The sequence below is a fragment of the Tupaia chinensis genome, unplaced genomic scaffold, assembly GCF_000334495.1.
Source record: "Tupaia chinensis unplaced genomic scaffold, TupChi_1.0 Scaffold141517_1, whole genome shotgun sequence".
NCBI lineage: Eukaryota > Metazoa > Chordata > Mammalia > Scandentia > Tupaiidae > Tupaia > Tupaia belangeri.
Genome location: NW_006201378.1, coordinates 1 through 21,407, shown reverse-complemented (window position 1 = coordinate 21,407; position 21,407 = coordinate 1). Strand labels below are relative to the sequence as shown.

The 21,407-nt window shown below is 36.8% G+C and overlaps 1 protein-coding gene across 1 annotated transcript in view; it reads right to left on the bottom strand.

Moving 5' to 3' along the window:
- Positions 1-20,732, bottom strand: part of CSMD1 (CUB and Sushi multiple domains 1) — a gene marked incomplete at its 5' end in the record, with an annotated part of 442,872 nt that extends 422,140 nt beyond the window's left edge. The window contains 3 exons of the mRNA XM_006163216.1: positions 6,774-6,989; positions 9,168-9,284; positions 20,544-20,732. Of these exons, the coding sequence (XP_006163278.1) occupies positions 6,774-6,989; positions 9,168-9,284; positions 20,544-20,732 (522 nt within the window). The remainder of the gene's footprint in view (positions 1-6,773; positions 6,990-9,167; positions 9,285-20,543) is intronic.
- Between the last annotated feature and the right edge of the window lie 675 nt (positions 20,733-21,407).

The window sequence follows — 21,407 nt, the reverse complement described above, 5'->3', positions numbered from 1 at the left end:
TATATATATAGTATATAGACTGACTGTATGTGTGTAATGTAATTTATACATACTAAAATGAGGTGATCCACTTCAAAATCGTCACTTTAAGATTTTGAAATCATTTTGCTGATATTTCTAATTGCTAAAATCAGTTATTGTACCCTTCTCAAAGGCACTTTTTAAAACCAAGACATGCAGCGCTAGATTAAAGCAACATCAAAGGATCATGTTGTTGTCAAGTGTATCATGACCAATTTCACCTCTTAGATATACTCACTATGGAAAAACGCAATGCTTCACTGCCAATTTTCAATCTAGAAACAAATTTTTATTGAAATATAACAGAAAATACTCAAGGACAAAATGTTAAATACAGTAAAAAATGGAGGGATATATACTGTCTGGCATAAGTAGTATTTACATTTTGGAAATAAGTATTCAAATTATTAATACTCGTAACGACCTTTTCAAAGTTTGTATCATTTTTTTAGAGCCAGCTCTTTTAGACTTCATTATATGCATACAATTATACCCTGGCTGTCATTGGTCTCTCGAAGCATTTAAGATTCAGTTTCTAATGGTGATAACTGATAAAGAGTGAGTGAACGCCTATTTGTATGTTTTCCTCCTTCTTGCTATTTCTTCAGCTTATAATGCCCAGTCGAATAATGTCAATAAGTTGGGCCACATGCCAGAAATAAATGATCATTAGGGATTAGAATGAGAAGCAGAGTTTAGAGGAGATACTGGAAGGGTAATAAACGATGAACATTATGGCAAAGGACTGAGAAGGCAAAAGTTCGTTTTCTAGATCACAGCAGTAGAAAAACATATAGAAAACGATGCCAAAGTTTTTTTTTTTTAAAGATTGCCTCAATGTTTTGATTTCACATACTGTTTTATTTTCCAGATCTCCTAACTCTAAATTTCAGATGTAAAATTCTCAATGAATATCAAATCCAACCTATATTGAGTCCAATCTTATACTGAGATACTTTTCCCTCAATATTTTTCAAATCTCATCCTTTATTTCCATTACTCATCAGGCTAGTCATTGGCATCTCATATTTAGATTTTCTCAAAATCCCATTTTTGCCCTAATTCTTTCTTCAGTTCACTTAACATACTGGTCAACCTCTGAGGTACATGCTTTGTGCATTGGTCCTGTTTTTCATTTAGGTACAACTACTCTGGTTCTCTAATATATTCAAATTCATCTGGCCATTCTTCAAGTATACTTGGAAATTTGATGCATTTTTAGTAGGACAAAAAAACCACAAGATTTAATTAAAGTCCACAAATATTATTGAAAATGTATTATACACAAAGCATCCTCTAAAAGACATCTGCTGGAAGAGCCTGATACAGTATCATGAGATTAGATGGTGTGTTAGTACATGAATTTTATCCACTTCTATTAGGTTATATAAGGATTCTCATACTAAGTGTCATTGATTCACTGTTATACTTGTATTTTTGAATTGTATAAAATTCCATTAATTCATTAACACAAGAAAGTTCATTAACACAAGAAAAATGTATTGTCTTCAGCATTCCATCTTTCATCTGATGCAAAGATTTTGTTCTTAGAATTTACCCCTTCATTTTCTTTATCCAGTCTCTTGGCTCATTTCCAACAACAGAACCCATCTAGAATGAAAGAAATGGCCCAGCTGTGGCAGCACAAGAGGTAGGGTGCTATTATATGAGGCCGGAGCCACAGGAGAGGCCCTCGTTTAGGTCCTGGACCAACCTAAACAGGCTGGCCATGGTAGTACATGCTTATCTTTCTAGCTAATGGGGAGGCTGGACCAAGGATCACAGAGTGGTGAGACTGTATCCAAATACTTCTCATTCTCTCTCTTTCCTGTCTCTTTCTCTCTTCCTCTATCTAATTCTGTAATTGCACTGCTAGCAGAAATAGCTGAGACTGGGAGGTTTGTGAAGAAATAGAGGTTTATTGACTAATTGCTTTGGTGGCTGGAAAGTCCAGAAATGTAGGGCTAATCTTAGGCTAACCTACAGATAGACAGCAGGGTGGGAGTATGCAGAGTGAGCAAGATGCAGGCAGCTCTCTCTCTTTCTTAAAGCAATCTTACCTGGTACCTTTCTGTATAAGATAGCAGCATCTTTGATCTTATACCCTTGACCCATTCCATTAGGTTGTAGGGAAAATCATGACATACTTTTTCTATGCAAAAATACACCACTTTCAATGACCTAATATTTTTTTTCTCATAGCTTTTCCCAGTGTTCTCTTCCCTACAGAATACAGATCCCATGAAGGCTGGTGTCTTAGCTACTGCTATGTGGCTTATTATTCCAAGGCCTAGAATAATGCCAGCCATTTTTCCTGTATGTGTTCAGCAAATATTTACTGAGTGACTACAACATGATAGAAGAATAATTATGTTCTACTCTCTCGCTCCCAAGCTGTGTTGATTGATCATGGAAGAAGACATAGTACCCTCATTTGAAAACTAATGGTATAGGAACCCAGAACAGTTCAGAAAATTATGGTGAAAATACATAATTTAGATGTATAAATGGAAATATAGGAGGAAAAATAAAGTTCTTCTTAGGGAAGAGAGTGAATATTGTATGCAATAGGTAATATTTAGCCTGCATGGAAGGAATTTGCCTAGTGAAGTATGAAAAAAAAAAAGGTATTTAAATTAAGAGCTATCCAAGTTCTCATCTTTTAAAGAGAATGACTGGGAAATTATGTGAATTCATTGAAAGTTACCATTCAAGAAGTAGAAGCATCAGAAGTGGGGCAGAAAGCTTTGAGTGTACATAAGCAAACAAAAAGTAGGGGCTGTACTATTTATGTGAACATATTTCATCGTGGGGTCCTTTCCCCACAATGCTACTGTTGACACCTGCAGGAATACTGCATGTGGTTGAGGTGCTGGACTCCCACATAGTCAACCATGGTTCAAGTCCTGGAAGTGGCAACTAGAAAATCACACTGGGCATGTGTGTGTGTCTAAAATCCCAGGAGGAGATTGGGGGAAAAACGGATTGCAGCATGGCCATCCCCCCTAGAGGTGATTTCTCACTTTCCCTCTCACTGTCTCTCTCTGTCTCTCTCCTCTCGAGCAAGCATGCATGCCTTATGGCAAAAAATAAATAAATAAATAAATAAATAAATAAATAAATAAATAAATAAAAGAAACTAGAAACCAGACTAACAGGAAAAATGTCAAATATAAACATTACTAATAAACAGCAGAAATTTCTCTGAAAGTGTTAATACTTTGTATAAAATGTTTTGTACTTATTTGGGTACTTAAAAAATTATCTCCATTGTGTAAGTATCACTGGCAATCAATCACAGCCCTATTTCAAGGCAAAAATTCTTTCAGATGAAATATTCTTTTAGTATATCTAGAGAACTCCTTTACCTTGAAAAGAGAAGAGAGCTTTGGAATCAAAGGTGTGTTCTTTTGTTTTTAAAAATATTGTCTGTGCTTGTGCATGACTAAAGTGATTTCTTCTGAATATTTTAGGTATTATTTTCCACTGGTTGTATGGAAATGAATTATTCTAAATGTTTACAAACTGTTACCACTTTAGTTTAAACATTTAAAGATATTTTTAAGCTTCCCCCCAAAGCTTTGAAGATCCATGAAAGAATGCTTTTGTTGTTTTTGTTATGATTGTTTAAGGAATATATGAGAGAAAAAGTCAGCTCTAGAGTTACATTCTGACTTTTAGTAATTGCTATGATCATACTGTGTCCTCCAAAACCTATATACAAGAAATAAGATCCTTGGGTGAGGGTGTTGGGAGGTGGAGACTTTGAGAGGTATTCACGTCATAAGCGTTTCACCCTTATGATCAATGTCGTTATAAAAGGGCATGAGAGAATGGGTTTGCTTCTTCTGTTCTTCTGTCATGCAAGGACACAGCTTTGAATTATTCTTGACCTTCTTGGCTTCTGCCATATGATGACACAAGAGGGTCCTTACTAGGTATCAGTCTACCAGCTTTGGACTTCCCAGCCTCCAAAACTCTTATATAGATATAGATAGACAGATAAATAGGTAGATAGATAGATGTATCAGTTATTTAATTAGGTTCTTGGCAAGAAATGTAGAACATCAATTTGTGAGTATAAACTTCATCTGTAAGGGCAAATATGGATCACAGGTAGCCCTCGAGCTGAGGAACAGCTTTGATTTTTGATAAAATTTGAGAGTTCAATTTTCTGCTCTAGCTTGCAATACTTTGTAATCTTATATTTATCCTTCTCTGTGTTGAAGATCTCACCTTCCTGGTGTTTGGGCTTTGTGGTAGCTTCTTTTTCTTGAAGTAAACATCAGTGAGGTATTGGGGATTTTAATTTGCTACTATCAATTTTTGTGGATGTAGTGATGACAAATTTCTGGTGTGTTTTATGTATTGGAACTCAGTTGAGGACCAGAAGTCCAGTCACAAGTAGCAAGCCACTGCTCAGCTACTTCAGGAAAATCACTCTCTTGTTCTGCATCCAAATGGGCTGATGGGAATGGACCCAGGAGTGATGCTGGTTCACAGCTTTCTCACATGCAGACTAGAGAGTTTTTTTGTGTGGCTCAACAGCTTTCAAGGAACATCCTCAGTAGGATAATACCTAGGCATTTTGTGTTTAACTACCTGGATACCACCATCTTGTCCCCTTCAACTGAGTTTGCGACAGTGGCAAGAACCTTCTCACTCTTTCACTTTTCAGTCCTGGATTTAGTGACTGAGTGCTTCCTCTTGTACATGGTCTTCCTGGAACACATGGCAGATTGGGAGTATCTGCTGATCCCATGGACTAGGACCAGGTTTGGCTTCAATGGGGCTTTCCCTTTTTGGGCTTTTTAGTTTTGGGATCACCCTTTAGAGCCTTGCCAATGGCATCAGCCTTCTTGGCTTCAGGATTCTTCTCCTTAAGATCCTGCTCCTAAGCTTTTTCACCTGTCATCTTGTATAATGGGAAAGAGAGCCAGAACTCTGAGAAGTAAATTTCTGCTTTTATTTTATTTTTATTATTTTTATATTTTTAATTGGGTTGGAAAAGTCATGACATGTCTTTGCATAGAAAAACATATCATGACTTTTCTGATGACCCAATAGATTATGGAATCTCAGATATTCTGTTACAGCAGCACAATGGACTAAGAGAGTAATCTAAAGACTTACTGTGAATGCTGTGCTGAGAGCAACAGAGTTGAGAAAAGGGGCAGGGTGCACTAAACATTGCAGGTCCATAAGAACCATCTACGTAAGTGATCCATGGACTTGTGTCATGGCCATCTCCTTTCTTTGAAGAATTCTATTTAAGTTCATTTTGGAACATTATAAAAGTAAGAACAGAGAGGAGTAATTTTCTCATAGTGATACTAATTGAGATCCACTGGGTCTCAATTTAGGTATTTAGGTATTAGTGTTAGGAAGATTTAATTCTTTGATATATATAAAGTGGCCAATTTCATGATTACTGCTGATTACAGCAAATTTCAGAGACATCAAGTAGTCTGAGACAATCTTGGAAGCTCCACTTATGTAAGTGAAATAGAAAAAAATCAACACAGATTAAGATAAATGACAACTGGTCAGAATTAGAGGCTTATCAAAGAGTTGAGGGCATTTTTAAATCCCTAAAGAATATTTTTCTTAAAGACAGTATTTTATTTTATATAATGCAGTATTTAGTAAATAATTAAGTTTCTATTACGTGTAAGATATAAGAACAGAGCTGCCAGCTATATGAAGATGGAACAAAGAGAAACGATTCTATCTAGAATTTTAATTTTAGTATAGGAGCTAAGTACTCAAGAATTATAATAAATTATCTCATAAGTGCTATAAAAATTACAAAGGAATTTATGGGAGCACAAAAGCAGAAAAAAATCATATGCAAGGGACTATCTTATGGAAATTATATTAGATCTAGGATATAAAGAACAAAGCAGAAAAACACATTTTTTCCCCAAAGCATCAGATATACAAAGGAAAATTAATTTGTTTACACCCTTCAGTAGTTGTAGAATGGTAGGTACCTTTCCATTGGTTGGGGAGGAGGGTTGTCTAAAAAGTTTACAGAGTTTTTGAGTACTGTCTACCCACTGAGCATTATGTGTATGATCAAATTTATCTTGCATATATGCCTGACCAGTTCTTAAGTATGTGCAATTTTTAATATGCAAAAAAAAATTAGTACCTATATCATAGAACTATACAAATACAACAATCTAACCATATAAATATACCAGGTGCAATATAGACCTTATCCAAATATTAACTATATATTATAATTTAATTTAAAATGTTGATTAACTCCGGAGAATGGTTTTGTCACTGTGTCTGATTATATTAAAATAAAAGCTCATACTCAGTGTGTGTGTGTCCCAATCTTTTGTCATCCTAGGGATGGTTCTTAGTACAAACAGCAACATCTAGTGGAGGGTAAAAACAACCTAATCAGAAGACAACTAATCCCAGGTATGCCCCGTGGTAATCATTCCTCAGAGATTTTCATAGAACTGATGAAGAGAAATAAGGAAAAGGGTCTTTGAAGAGAAGTTACTAACAGGACAAGAACTCACAAATTATGTAGGGCAACGTGACACTTTCTGGATGCCAGACAGATGTCTCCTCACCCTGTTTCTAGCAGGGCTTAGTCTCCAGACTTCCAGTGGTTGGCAATTTTCCTATAAACAGACAGGGAAACAGCCAGCCAGGCAGGCACCTGTGTGCACGCACACAGAAAGGCAAGTATTTCTGTGAAAGGAGAGAAGCAGTTAAAAAGAGCAACATACCTGAAAATGTGATATTGAAGCCCTCATAGGAAATTGAAAAGTCTGATATAAAGCGAAGTTGGGCCGTGAAGTTTCCAAACAATCCTGCCTTAATGGTATGAGGCAACACCGAGCCAGTGAGCCGGGCCACGGGTTCAGAGAAGCTTCCGTCTTCTGTGATCAGTAAATAGTCGTGGGAACTCTCAAGGTGAAAAGTATGAAAGATCATCTGAACTCCTGAATAGAGAGAGAGAGAGATGGAGAGACAGAGATGAGAAAGAGATACCAACATTCAGAGATCAGAGAGGGAGGTGAGAGACAAGCATGACAAAAAGGATAAAGATGAGAGAGAGGAAAGAGAGAAGCATAGAATCAGCAGTCGCTCAAAAAATTCTTCTGGATTTCGAGACATCAAATTTTTGAATCAAAATATGAACAAAATATTACTAGGTAAACCTAAGAAAAACATGTAGAAAAAGTGTGACTCTAGAAATGAAGGAGATGCACAACCAAAACAAATGCTTCCGTATCTATAAACGCAGCTATACATATTGATAGGAAAGTAGCTATAGCTATGGATATGGATAACTATAAACATACGTGAATACAGAGTAGATATGGATATACATACATGAGATAGGAATGCAGACGTGGGTGGAGAGATAGCAATGGATATGGCTAGAGATGCACATGTGGATAGAGAAGTCGATATAAATGCAGACGTAGCTGTGAATATAGGTACAGATATAGATGTCGATACAGATAGAGTTGTAGATGTGGATGTACCCAGAGAATAGATCAGGATTTTACAGTGAGTTGCATTCAAGAATAGTTCCTAGGTCCTTAGGGAGAACGTTACTCCCAAAGGGACAGAGGACCAGATAAGTTTCCTGTTTATAATGATAAATGCCTTTTTGATAGTCTTAGCAGGCCCAGCAAATGGTGTAGTGGTTAAGGCACTGGACTCCCACATGGCCAACTACAATTCAAGTCCTGTACCTCGCAACTTGAAACTCATGCTGGGTACATATGAGTATACCCCAAATCCTGAGACGAGAATGGAGTAGAGGAATGATTTCTTGCTTTCTATCTCTCTCTCTCTGGTGAGTACACATGCCTTATGGGGGAAAAAATTAATCTCTCAAAAAAAAAAAATCTTAGATCAGAAATCTAATTTTGTAAATTTACATAAAGGAGGCAAAATTGCCTAAAAATTGTTGTTTCATATCCTCTTAATACATCTGACCTAAACCCACAATGCGTTATTTCTGGATTCCTATAGTGACATGAATAACATTAGCTATTAATAGGTCCCTTTTTATAAAAATACAAATTATTATGATAATAAAACCTTGATTATTCATAATCTGTTTCTTTATTAATTTTCTTCAGGGTCAAGCTCTTCTCTCACATGCACCTATAGTAACATAATGTAATATAGCATATATAATAAAATATGTCAACTTTGTGTCAAGTTTAAATTTATGTGAAAAGATGTAGTCTATGAAGTATATTTATGTGATCCAAATTCAAAATAGATTCTTTAAAAATGATAAAATTACTCATAAAATAACCCAGGGTATAATCTTAAATGCGATGCTTATAATCTACAACTCCTGCACAAAATGCAAATTTTACTGATCTATATGGTGCTGATTTAAAATATGATGATAATTATATGTATTATATGAGGTATCACTGGATTATGTAAAGATCAGTGATTTATTATGTGTGATAAAACTGAGTAAATTTAAAGCTAGTACAAAAATTATCATAGATTTAGCATAAAAATTAGAAGTAGAAAAACTTGCTTATTTCCTTCTATTAAACCAATATTCAGATTTTGTTTAATCAATGTCTCTATTGCTTACCATAATAACTAATTTCCAAGCTCATATTCACATGTATATATATGCAAGTTAAATGATAGAGAGGAAAACAAGAACTCTTTTGCCTGGAGTACCAATAATTGAAAGACCATTTTCTTCCAAAAAAATTATTCAGAAAAATGAAATTAACATTTTATTTCTTATTTATTTATTTTTTGAAGAGGTTTTTGCTATAGAGTGTGTGCACTCGCCAGAAAGACAGAGAGACAGAAAGTGAGAGATCACCCCTCAAGGGCGTATGGCCACATCGCAATCCCTTCTCCTCCATTCTCTTCTTGGGATCTGGGGTGCACATGCACCCAGTGTGAGTTTAAGCTACCAGGTCCAGGACTCCAACCATGGTTGACTACATGGGAGTCCAACGATGTAGCCATTATGCTATCTGCTGGTCCCTAAAATTAACTTTTTAAAATATATGAAGAAATTAATTATCTTACTTTTTCACACATTAATACTTTTTTTTTCTTTGTATGAACTATCTTTGATTTATCATTCTGTATGTTTGAGACACATGCCATGTTCTTACCCTTTCCATGAGACACTTCAATAGTCCATGTACAGTTTAGAGAGTTTGGATAAAAATCTGGAAATCCAGGAGAAAGAACTGTTCCACTTGTCCCATGAATGTATCCTCCACATAGAGCTTAAAATAACAGAGAGAGATTATTAAAGTTTTACAGTGATTACTTGAACAGAGTTTTATTTTGTTTTCTTTTTTTTCTTTCCTTTATCTTTTTCTCTTTCTTTTTCTTTTTTCTTTTGTCTTTTTTACGTTTTTGCCATAGGGTGCATGTGCTCACCAGAGAGACAGAGAGAGAAAAAGTGAGAAATCGCCTCCTCATTCCCCCAAAGGGGATGACCATGCCACAATCCCTTCTCCTACATTGTCTTCAGAGATTATGGGCAAACACGCACATGTACCTTGTGTGATTTTCAAGCTTCCAGATTTGGGACTTGAACCACAGTGGGAGTCTGTGGGAGGACCATATGGGAGTCTGGTACCTTAACCACCATACTACCTGCTGGCCCCACAAAATACATTTTTAAAACATGGAATTTATACAAGGTCTAGAAGAAGACTCAATGCCATGCCCATGAGAACCAGACAAAACCTAAACTTTATCTTATTTGCAATCATGTGCTAGTATATAAATATAATTGTCCTAACAAATAGACAACTTACAAAATGTAGTGCAGCCCCTCCACTGTGACACTGAATCATATGTGTCAGTTGGACTGGATGAAGGGATACCCAGATGGTTAGTAAAACATCATTTCTTCTTTTTTTTTTTTTTTTTGGAGAGGTTTTTGCTATAGGGTGCATGCGCTTGCCAGACAGACAGAGAGAAACAGAGAGACAGAAAGCGAGAAATCACCCCCCAGGGGGAATGGTCACACTGCAATCCCTTCTCTTCCAGTCTCCTCTCAGGATCTTGGGCACGCACGCACACGAGCTCGGAGTGAGTTTTAAGCCACCGGGTCTGGGACGCGAACCGCGGTCGACTACGTGGGAGTCCAGCGACATAGCCATTATGTTAAACTGCTGGTCCCAGTAAAACATCATTTCTGGGTGTGTATGCAAGGGTGTTTCAGAAGAGATTAGAATTCAAATCAGTAAATGAATTAATAAAATCCACCCTCGCCAATGTGGGTGACATCATTCAATCTACTGCCTGAATAGAACGGAAAGACCAAGGAAGGGCAAATAGTCTCTCCTTGGGCTGGGACATCCATCTCCTGCCCTCAGAATTCTGAGCCTCTGCTTTTTGGGTCATCAGACGCGGGGACTTAGACTATCAACTCCCCTATTTCTTAGACGTTTAGGTTTAAGCTTAATGATATTGTTAGCTTTTCTGGGTCTCCAGATTGTAGAGGGCAGATTGTGAGTCTTCTTGGCTTCCATAATCACACCAACCAATTATCCCAATGCATCTCCTCTTAGATAAATATATCCTATTGTCTCCACCTCTCTGGAAGACTGTCAGTAATATCTCTGTACTAGTGCATGCGCTTGAGCAAGTTTCTCTACTGCTCTTTGTTCCCATGTTCACACGTGTAAAAAGGGGCAATAACCATACCGACTTCCCTAGTTACTGGGGGAATAAGATGAGCTAATCCATCTGAAGGGTGTCAAACAGTGACTTGTAGGCAGACATGAAAACACTCCTTCTGCATCATAATTCACTATTTTACAAGATTCCTTTGCTCTCTTTTAACATGTTCTCATTCTTTTTATGTAGTGTTTACACTGTTTTTTTTGAACTAGGTAAGATTAGCTACCATTAAATAACCGATACCTGGAATAAACTTTTCCCATTAATACGAACATTCCCAAATTGATTTCATAAAAACTCCTGCCACAAATAATATTCACATGAAAAGTAGGTAAATTTTGAAAGGTATAATATGCCTCATTATGCTCCCTGATTAAATATTTTAAAATAATGGATCATCTCTTATGAAAACCCAATGGAAAGAGCTATAGGCAAATAAACAAAATAGAAAATTTAAAAAATAAATTCTAGAGTAGTTTAGTCATTTTTCATGAGATTGTTACATCTTACAGTTGCACTTTAAGATGCATTTTACATCTTAATTTACAAAAGTAAAAAGGAACATTAAAATATAATATTTATTCATTTATTCAACAAGTTCTTTCTGAGCACCTACTATTAACCAGGTACTGTCCTCAGCTCCAGGGATGACAATAATAAATGAAATGGACAAATTCTCTGTCCTTATAGAGGATATATTTAAAGTGGAAATTAAGAAGTAAAATCAATAGCATTGTAAAAAGCAGATGATATAAGATGTGAGAAGATGACTAATTCTTAGGAAGAAAATTCAGCAAGAAAGGAATGAGATAGTTCAAGCATTGTGTGGAATTGGGGCCCCTTGAAATAGGGTGGTCAGCAGGCTATACTTAGAAAGTGGTCTAGGGACCAGCAGTTAGTGTAATGGCTATGTCGCTGAACTCCCATGTGGTTGGCCGTGGTTCAAGTTCTGGACCCAGTGGCTTAAAACTCATGCCGGGCGTGTGTGCACGCGTGCCCAGGATCCCGGGAGGAGAATGGAGAAGAGGGGACTGTGGCGTGACCATCCCCCCTGGGGGGTGATTTCTCGCTTTCTGTCTCTCTCTGTCTTTCTAGTGAGCTCTCACGCCCTGTAGCAAAATCCTATCCAAAAAAAAAAGTGGTCTATAAAAAAAGGACTTGAAGGGACCATCAGATGGCGTAATGGTTATGTCGCTGTACCCTCACATAGTCAATCACAGTTTGAGCCCTGGACACAGCAGCTTGAAACTCACAGCAGGCACACATGTATGAGTGTGTGACCAAAGTCCTGAGAGGAGAATGGAGAAGGGATTGCAACATGGCTCTCCCCTCAAGGGGGGATTTCTTACTTTCTATCTCTCTGTCTCTCTGGCAAATACACATATCCTGTAGCAAAAATCTCTCAAAAAAATAAAGAAAAGAATGACTTGAAAGAGATGAAAAACCATTTAATACTTAGGAAGAACATGGGTAGAGAGAAAACAGAAAGCACAAATGACCAAAGTTAAATATGCTGCCAGGGTGGAGAACAGAAAGCAAACTAGTATCACTGAGGGGGCAAACGAAGGGGGAAGGATGCCAAGAGCTGGGTTGATAGAGGGCCAGGTGTCATCCAGGCCTTAGATGCCATTGTAAAGAGCTTGGCATTGCTCAGGGCCTGAAGGTGGCAGGAAGCTTAAAGTGCTAGATCCCACCTGGCAAGCTGCACAGTTTGAGTACTAGATTAGATTAGGATAATCTAATGATATTGAATCAGGGAGCATAGTGAGACATAAGAAATCTTTCAAAAATTACCTACTTTTCTTGTAAATATTATGTGTGGCAGTCGTTTTTATGAAACCAATTTGGGAATGTTCGTATTAATGGGAAAAGGTTAGTCCAAGTATTGGTTATTTCATGGTAGTTAATCTAATCTAGTTCAAAAAAGAAAGTAAATGCATACATGCAAAGAATGAGGACATGATAAAAGACAGCAAAGGAATCTTGTAAAATAAATGGTAAAGTATGATACTGGGGTGTTTTTGTTTTGTTTACAAGTATACATCAACATCCCAAATTTTTATGAAGGATTTATCCATAATGGATGAGATATGTTTTTCATAAAATTGAGATATCATATGTTCAAAGTAATTTATGAGTAGCCTTTACCCTAAAATCTGAATACACTATATAAAGAATTAATATATTCAGCTACATTTAAAAATGATAAAATTTATGATAATTTGGACTAGCCAGTGGCATAGTGGTTATGGTGGCTGTTTCCTGCATGACTGACTGTGCTGTTTTTAAGCCCTGGACCCAGCAGTTTGAAAACCACACCAGGTGTATGTACATGCATGCCCAAAATCCTGAAAAGAGAATGGAGCAGGTACTGCAGTATGGCCATCCCCTCTGGAGGGTGCTTTCTTACTCTCGCTCTCTCTTTCTCTCACAAGGATACATGTACTATAGTACATTTGAAAAATTATAATTTATTTCATGCTGTGTCTCATATCATCAAGAAAAATAGTTGATCACATATGAGGAAAAGGATGGGAGGGGTGTGCTCGAATCACTCTTTGATGTTACTTATCCATGCAGGATAAAAGCCACAAATCACTAAATCTGCTGTCGAGGAGTAAGGTTGGACAGAGAGCTACAGATAATACAGTTCTGACACTTATTTCAGTTCTTATGGGTTCAAACACAACACAGTCTAATTCATACACTATGACAATTTGGAATAAAATAAATCTGTACACAAAATCTGTATGTTTTTCCAGGAAATGAAAATTTGATGCATAGACTTGAGTTGGTATCCTCATCTAAAATTAAAGAGAGGAGGAGAAGGAATCAAAGACTTGACTTACATTTTAGTGTCCCTATGGGTCTATGACTATATTCATATAGTATAGATATATCTATAGTCTCTTAGTAGAGCTGCAAATATAGCTTCATTTAATTTGAATTACATTAATCTAATTCTTCATGCATGGTAGATTCTTTTCTGGGAAGTTGTAAAAGATACAGTAAAATTTTACTTTTGCTATCCCGAAGGCTATAATTTCTTGAATTTTATTTTTCTATTTTTATAACCTACCTAACAACAAGGACACAGATACATTATATCAGAAATCTCTTGGAGAGAAGACTAAGTTATTTAGAAATTGGGGGAAGGAAAAAGAGGAAACATATGTAGAAATTGTTTCCCATATGAGGTGAATTAAAACATCTAAGAGCTGCTAAAGTTCTGTCTTTGACCCTCTGCTTTTACCCATTCATACCCCAAACCATCCATTCCAAATCATGTACTGAGGAATTCCCTACTAGTTTTCAAACAATCTTTTTTTAGTCTTGGCTATATAACAATGAAGAAGATATCCCTGTTATTCCAAATTTTACATTCTAGCAGGGAAGGTGAATAGTTTATTTTAAAAATCCAGATACCTATGCATGAATAATTCTAAAAATACTAGTTTGGTCTCAAAATTCAAAGGAAATCTTGGTCATCAGAATAAAATGAGACAAAGCGCTGGTTAGATATAAAGAGCTGGATGTACACTTGTGCAAATGACTACTCCTGGGACAATGAATGACGAATATTAGGTAAGTGATGAAAGCTTGAGGTTATGCAGGTCAGATCAAGCCTGTGATAAGCCTCTGTGAAAGGCTGTTCCCATAGTTTCTTCTGCCAATTCATTCCAGAGTCCCTGGGGTTTTGCTGATCTTCCAAGTAAAGCCCAACATCTCCTATGGATTCTGTGGGTATCATCTTACCATTCTCCCCTTCTCCTCTACTCTTCCACCAATTCTCCAGACTCTGCCCAAGGTTACATGTTTTTTTAAATTTTTTTTCAATTTTAATTTGACCAGAGAAAGACAGAGAGAGAGAGAGAGAGAGAGAGAGAGAGAGAGAAAGAGGAGAAAGAAAACACTTCCCAGTGCGGTTGGCCATACTACAATTTCTTCTTCTGCATTCTCCTCTGAAGATTTTGTGCATGCATGCACACACACCTGGCCTGGTTTTCTAGCCCCCAGGTCGTGGACTTGAACCACCACTATGTATGATTTAGCCATCTTAAACATCACACCACTAGCTGATGGCTATGTGCCTTATTATTAGTCTTCCAATGATACAAAACTTACAGAGTCAGTATGGTATAGAACCACAAAATGTATTTACCAAATTTATATTTAACTGTTTCCTTTAGCTGGACTGGAGGAAGGCACGAGTTGAAATGGTGCCAGAAGAAGGAATCAAAAACAGGCTCTACTATCTGCCTGGAACATGTTTACTTCAGCAGCACCAACTCTACTCAAAAACCAAAAGCTTCCAAACTTAGGTTTTAAGCAAGGACCTCTTTCTTAAAGCAGATTTGAATGTTCAACTGCTTACTAGAGATCTTGGAATATCAGCATTATGTTCTCTCTCCCTTTCATACTACCTGTATTTTGCACTTCTATTATACGATGTTTCTTTATTTTTTTTATTTTTATTTTTTTGCTATAGGGTGCATGCGCTTGCTGGAGAGACAGACAGAGACAGAGATAGAAAGTGAGAAATCACCCCCCGGGGGTATGACCATACTGCAATCCCTCCTCTTCCCTTCTCCTCTTGGGATTTTTGGCACACACTGGTGTGAGTTTTAAGCTGCCAGGTCAGGCACTCGAGCTGCAGCTGACTATGTGGGAGTCCAGCAACATAACCATTATAGCATCTGCTGGTATTCAATGTTTCTTTCTTTAACAGGTGTTGTGTTCTGGCTTCTTTTTCTTTTTCTTTTCCCCATTCATTTATGTATGTATGTATTTATTTATTTATTTACCTATTTATTTGCTTTGATTTTCAAGCCCAGTTCTGGGACTTGAACCACGGTTAGCTATATGCGAATTCAGCACCTTAATTTGGTTTCTTGAGGAGAGACACTCTAGACAGAGTCTTTCTAGGCATGATTCTCCCCCTGCCTCCCGAGTCTTTCAGTAAGCCAGGATCAGGGGTGCAGCTAGGATAAGCCCTGGCGTGTTCTGACAGTCTGGGACCCGACTCTGAGGCCTTCGTGTGTGGCTCCAGTATCAGGCACTGGAACTCTACTGCCTGTACCACCGCAGCCGGGGCCTGGTGCTCTTTTTCGTCCAGGTGATCTTTTAGCTACAACACTCTCAATTCCTTCTTGCAGTTCAGCTTGTGAAATGAGTCTTGAGCTTAATTATTTTTCTTTTCTCTCTTTCTACCATTTCTTCTTCTGTCTTAAACTCTGAATGCAATTCTATTTAAAGCAAAAATTTAATGGGTTTCCTTTCCATTTCAATATTATGCATGGATTCTTCATGCCACAGAGAAGACACTGATTTCATTCACTCATTTATTTTCTCAGAAGAAATCTTACATAGAAACTCTACAATAAAAAGGGAGGGGCATAAATTAGAGCTACTGGGTTGCAGCAGCAGAGGGATTTGAAGCCCTGTCCACTGACTTCAGTCTTACCTGCAAAGAAGTCTAGAGGGCCCTCATAATATGCCCATTATACTAGCATTAATGACCTTCGGGATATCTTTCACCAGCTATCCTCGGCAAATAAATTTCTTTCCTTCCAAGTACTCCAGGGCTTTTTTATGCCTTGTTGCCTCAATCAGTAATTTCTTCACTTTTAAATCCTGTCCATTCTTAAAAGTATATCTCAAAAGGTCTTTCAAGATCTCAAGTTGTTAACTACATTTAAAATTTCTTCTTGTATCTAATAAAGCATTTACTTTGTTGTGTGATTTTTAAAAGGGTCTTTACTCTTCCTGTAATGATGAAGAATAAACTTTTCAATTGTTTGGCTATGAATGCAGTAGTTTTACAATAAATGCTCATGGAAAAGTAAGCAGTTTGCAAAAATACTTATTTAACTACCTGTTTTTCCAAACTTTTCCTTCCATTTGTCCTCCACCGGATACAAGGAAGAAAATTTATCTCAATGGTCACCTTTTATAAAACTTGAGTGTGCTAAAGCATAAATATTACAAGCAAATGGAAATGATGCTGTGGAGATGTGATATTGACATAGTTTATCTTTTTGACGGTGACACAACTGTAATTAATCCTCGTTTCCTTTTTCCTTTCTATGACCTGTGAATATTTGAAGGTTTAAATATCCTATTGATGTATCATTTGTTCCAGTAAAAACCTGTGGGGTTTAGGAGATTCTTTCAGATCTGAAAGAATCTATGAGAACAGTTTCTTATGGATAAATGAAAACAGTCAACCATGACTCACTGAACCTCTCATATCACACACTAAAATCTCCCAAAGTTTGCAGAGCCTTTTGCCATAAATTGATTATTTGCTGACACCTGTTCCAGTGTAACAAAATAGTTATGTATATCAATTCTTACAGAAGTTTAAGTTTTAAATCTGCACCAATTAATTTGGTAAACAACAGAGACAAAATGCATTAACTTTATTGTACCTTTGACGTTAATAAAAACATGGCAAAGGTATAACTAGCACTCCTGCAGTCTCTCAGTTACTGGCAAAGCATTAAGGTCTTCTTCAGTCTATTCCCATTCCATTTCTCCTAAATTATTTCCTGTTGATCCTTTTATTCATTTTTCATTGATGCTACTTTAATAAACCTCCAGGAGTTTTCAGAATAAAGCCTGCCTATCATTTCAAAAAGAACAAAAAAAAGGCTCCAGGGCCAGCAGGTGCCATTGTGATTAAGGTGCTGGACTCCCACATGGCCAACTGTGATTTGAGTCCTGAACCAGCCAGCTTGAAACTCACACTGGATGTGTGTGTGTTCATAACCCAAATCTCAAGGGGAGAATGGAGGAGAAGTGACCGTGGCATGGTCATCTCTAATAGGGGGTGACTTTTCATTTTCCCTCTCTTTCTCTGTCTGGTGGGTACATGCATTGTATGGCAGAGAAAAAAAAAATGAAAAGGCTCACATGTATGTGGCCACTTGTATCACAGTAGAGAAAGTATTATCGACAAAGTATGCTGACTCATTTAGATAGCAATACTGGAGAAAAAAAAATGGATCTACATATTTCAGCATATTTTACCAAAAAAAAATTTAGATGCATTAATGTCATTAACTTAAGAGACAAAAAACAGTTTTTAATTTTAAGGGTGTCAAACAAGTTTTGAAGACATTTATGATTATAAAGGTCACAGGGAAAGTTATAACGTATCTTTCTATGTTTTTGTATGCAAAAATGTATCATGACCTTCCTGATCACCCAGCATATATTTCAAATCCTATCAAGTTGCTCACGTTGAACATATGTAGCTTATTGTACTTCAATTATACCTCAATAAACTCTTAATCTTTTTTAAGTTTTCAGAAGAAAATAATAGAATATCTTCATGTATCTGAGGGTAGAAAAGACTTAAATGCCACAAACTAAGTACTATTTAGAATTGAAAACTTTAAAATTAAAGCCTTCTCTTCACACACATGCATAACACACACACACACAAATCTAAAACTAAAAACCTCTTGGAGAAAAGAGAGACAACTTCAGAGTGAGAGAAAATTATTTATGAGGCCTAGATCCAACACCAGAATTTCCAAACATACATAGTGCCTATAATTCAATAGGAAATACATCTGCGATCCAATAAACATAAGCAAAGAAACAAGTGATTTATAAAACAGCATCTACCAATGCCAAATAACCACATAAAAAAAGTATTCAAAGCAGCTCAAATGTCCAGAAAGAGTAGGGTAAAATGGAAATCTGTATTATGTTTATAAAATTAAAGAAAGCGATGAGAATGAATGAAACACAGCCAAGTGTCATGATATGGACTGATCTCACAAATAAAGGGGTGACTGATTGAAAGAGGCTGGACACCCATATCTCCTCTGCTGCTCAGAGCCCAGCTCTACCACTCTGCTGGTCTTCTGTACTCCCACGTCCCCGGAGGGCCTTCAGCCTCTCTGTGCTGTCCTTTCACGTGCTACAGGCTCCCTTCCATCATGCCAAGAATTGTTTGGATCAATACCTCAGTGACAAAAGTCAAGGTTCTGAGCGATCTCCAGGTAAGCCTAATTGTCCCATAAACTCAGTTATTTTGAGTGTATTTTTTAAGTTTGTTTATTTCTTCATAAAATAGGAGAGAGGAGAGAGAAGTCACCCCCAATGCATTCTTTATAGCATGATCCACCCGATTCAGTCTTGGCTGGCCTAGATCATGGGCGAGAACATACCACAGTGCTCAGGGAGATCCAGGGAGATCCTGGTATGTGAACACTGGGTCTTTTTTTTCTTCTTTCTTTCTTCCTTTTTCTTTCTTTCTTTTTTTAAGCAAGCAAGCAGGCAAACAAGAGCAAGTATGTTCACCAGAGAGAGAGGGAAAGTGAAAAATCACTAACCCCCACTCAGGGGAGATCATGCTCCAATCTCTTCTCCTTCTATCTTCCATCAGGATTTTGGGCACACATGCACCCACGCCTGTCATGATTTCCAAGCTGCTAGGTCCAGGACTAGAACAGCACAGGCAGCCATGTGGGATCCAGCGACTTAACCTCACACCACCTGACGGTCCCACAGGTCCTTTCCTATACGATGGATTTGTCTGATCACCCCTGCACCGCTCCCTGGGCCCTTGGATATATCGTTTTAAAACAAGTCAAGGTGTTTAATAAATACATATATCATGTTTGAATAGAAATGCCTGCAGTTTTTAAAAAAGTGATGAAAACAGAAATAATACACATATGCACATGAGGGGCCTTCAAAAAGTTTGTGAAAACACAGAATTAAAATATGAGCTTATTTTGGTGCAAAAAAAAAATTAACTCATGCATAGTTTTTTCATAAGTACTTCCAGAACTTTTTACTCTCCATAAACCTTTTAAAGACCTCCTCAAATATATTTGTTTTTCCTTGGAAATAATATTATGAGTTATAATGGCATTCTATTCATGGTCAAAGATGAAATATTCCAAATTCTTTGACAAATGATCACAAGGAACACGTTTATCTAACTTGTTGTAACTATATATCACATAGTATAAATTTAAACACTACAATGACAAAAATCGAGAATGTTATTTGCTTTTGAGAAGTCCAAGGCAGATCTATTTAAGAAAGAAGGTGGCTGATATAACAAAGAACCACTGGAAAGTTCCTGAGAATCAAGGTCCTGGGAGAAGTGTCAGTAGAGGCTAAGAGTCAGAGGGAACTAAGATGAGCTGGGCAGACATAGAGATTTCCTCTAAGAAATGATGCTGGTACCTGAGTCGGAAGACTGTCAAGTCTGTCAGTGTGTGATATCTACATAGACTACCTTGTCCCACATACCATTTTCTTTTTTTTTTTTTTAATATTTTACCTTGTCCCACATACCATTTTCTTTTTTTTTAACATTTATCTATCTATCTATCTATCTATCTATCTATCTATCTATCTATCTATCTATTTATTTAAATTTGACCACAGAGGAAGAGAGAGAAAGAGAAAGTGAGGAAGCAAGCCGCCAGGTCCGAGACTTGAACTGTGGTCAGCCATGCAGGAGTCCAGCACACTTAACCACCACACCATCTGCATCCCCTATACTATTTTTAATAAATGCCATATGTAATTAAAAATATATATAACTAAGTTCTGTAAGTTTGATTATTTAGAGATAATGCTGAAGAACAGCCCATAATTTTTCATTTAAATAGTAATTTACTTAGGAGGGAGAATTTGGTAGGTATATTTCAAGCGCTAAACAGCAACATTTTAAGGTATACAATTTTTCAGAAGATGCATCATACCTTAGTCACATGATTCCACCCCATAAAATACACATAGCACCCAAACTATTCAGCTATTTCCATGACCCATGCATTTCTTCATGGTGTATTTTCTGATTGAGCTCTACCTACCATCACAGCTGGGCAGTGCATGGTTCCACTGATGATTCCTCTCACAGATAAGTGGTTCGTCATCACTCAGTGTGTATCCTGGGTCACAGCTGAAGGTCACTGTAGATCTAATGCCAAAATTACTGCCATGACGATGGCCATTCACAGGAATTCCTGGGTCAAGGCAAGAGTCTGACTCAAGAGTCACACCTAGATATACAGAAAAAATACATTATTAAGGGGCTTTCTAGTTCACTGGATGGAAAAAATGTGATAATACTATAACATCTTTCCACACATAATCAGACTTGGAAATTTTGCAGGTGAACCCAATAATTCACTAATGTAAAAGCCAATACATCATCAAACATTTGGCACTGCTTTTTAGAGATTCATAACTTTACACTATTTACCAGAAGACACCTAAATAGCACAACCTTGAATAATTCATTGACTTCTCTGAGTTTTACTTTATTGGAAAACCAATGAATTGTACTAAATGAAGTGTATGTCTTTTCCTGTTTTCTATATCCATCTATTCTCCCCATTCTTTTTCTTTTCTTATTTTATGTTCTGATTCGGTTTGGGCAGTTACACATTAACTTTCATATTTATGCATAAATACACCCAAACATATACACATACAGTGCAATTTAAAACTGCAGTAGAGTTGATTTTCTAAAACTACATCCATAAATCTATACTATTTTCAAATTTACACTGAAGTCAGCCAGGTTTGAGGTTGTGACAACTAACCTATGCCAAATGGTTTGAACAAATAAGGTGCTATATACAAAGTTAAATTATTCTATCTTTGTTATTATAAAAGTTGCTTTTCTCTGTCTTGCACATTTCTTATAGAATATTATATATTTTATCTATTTA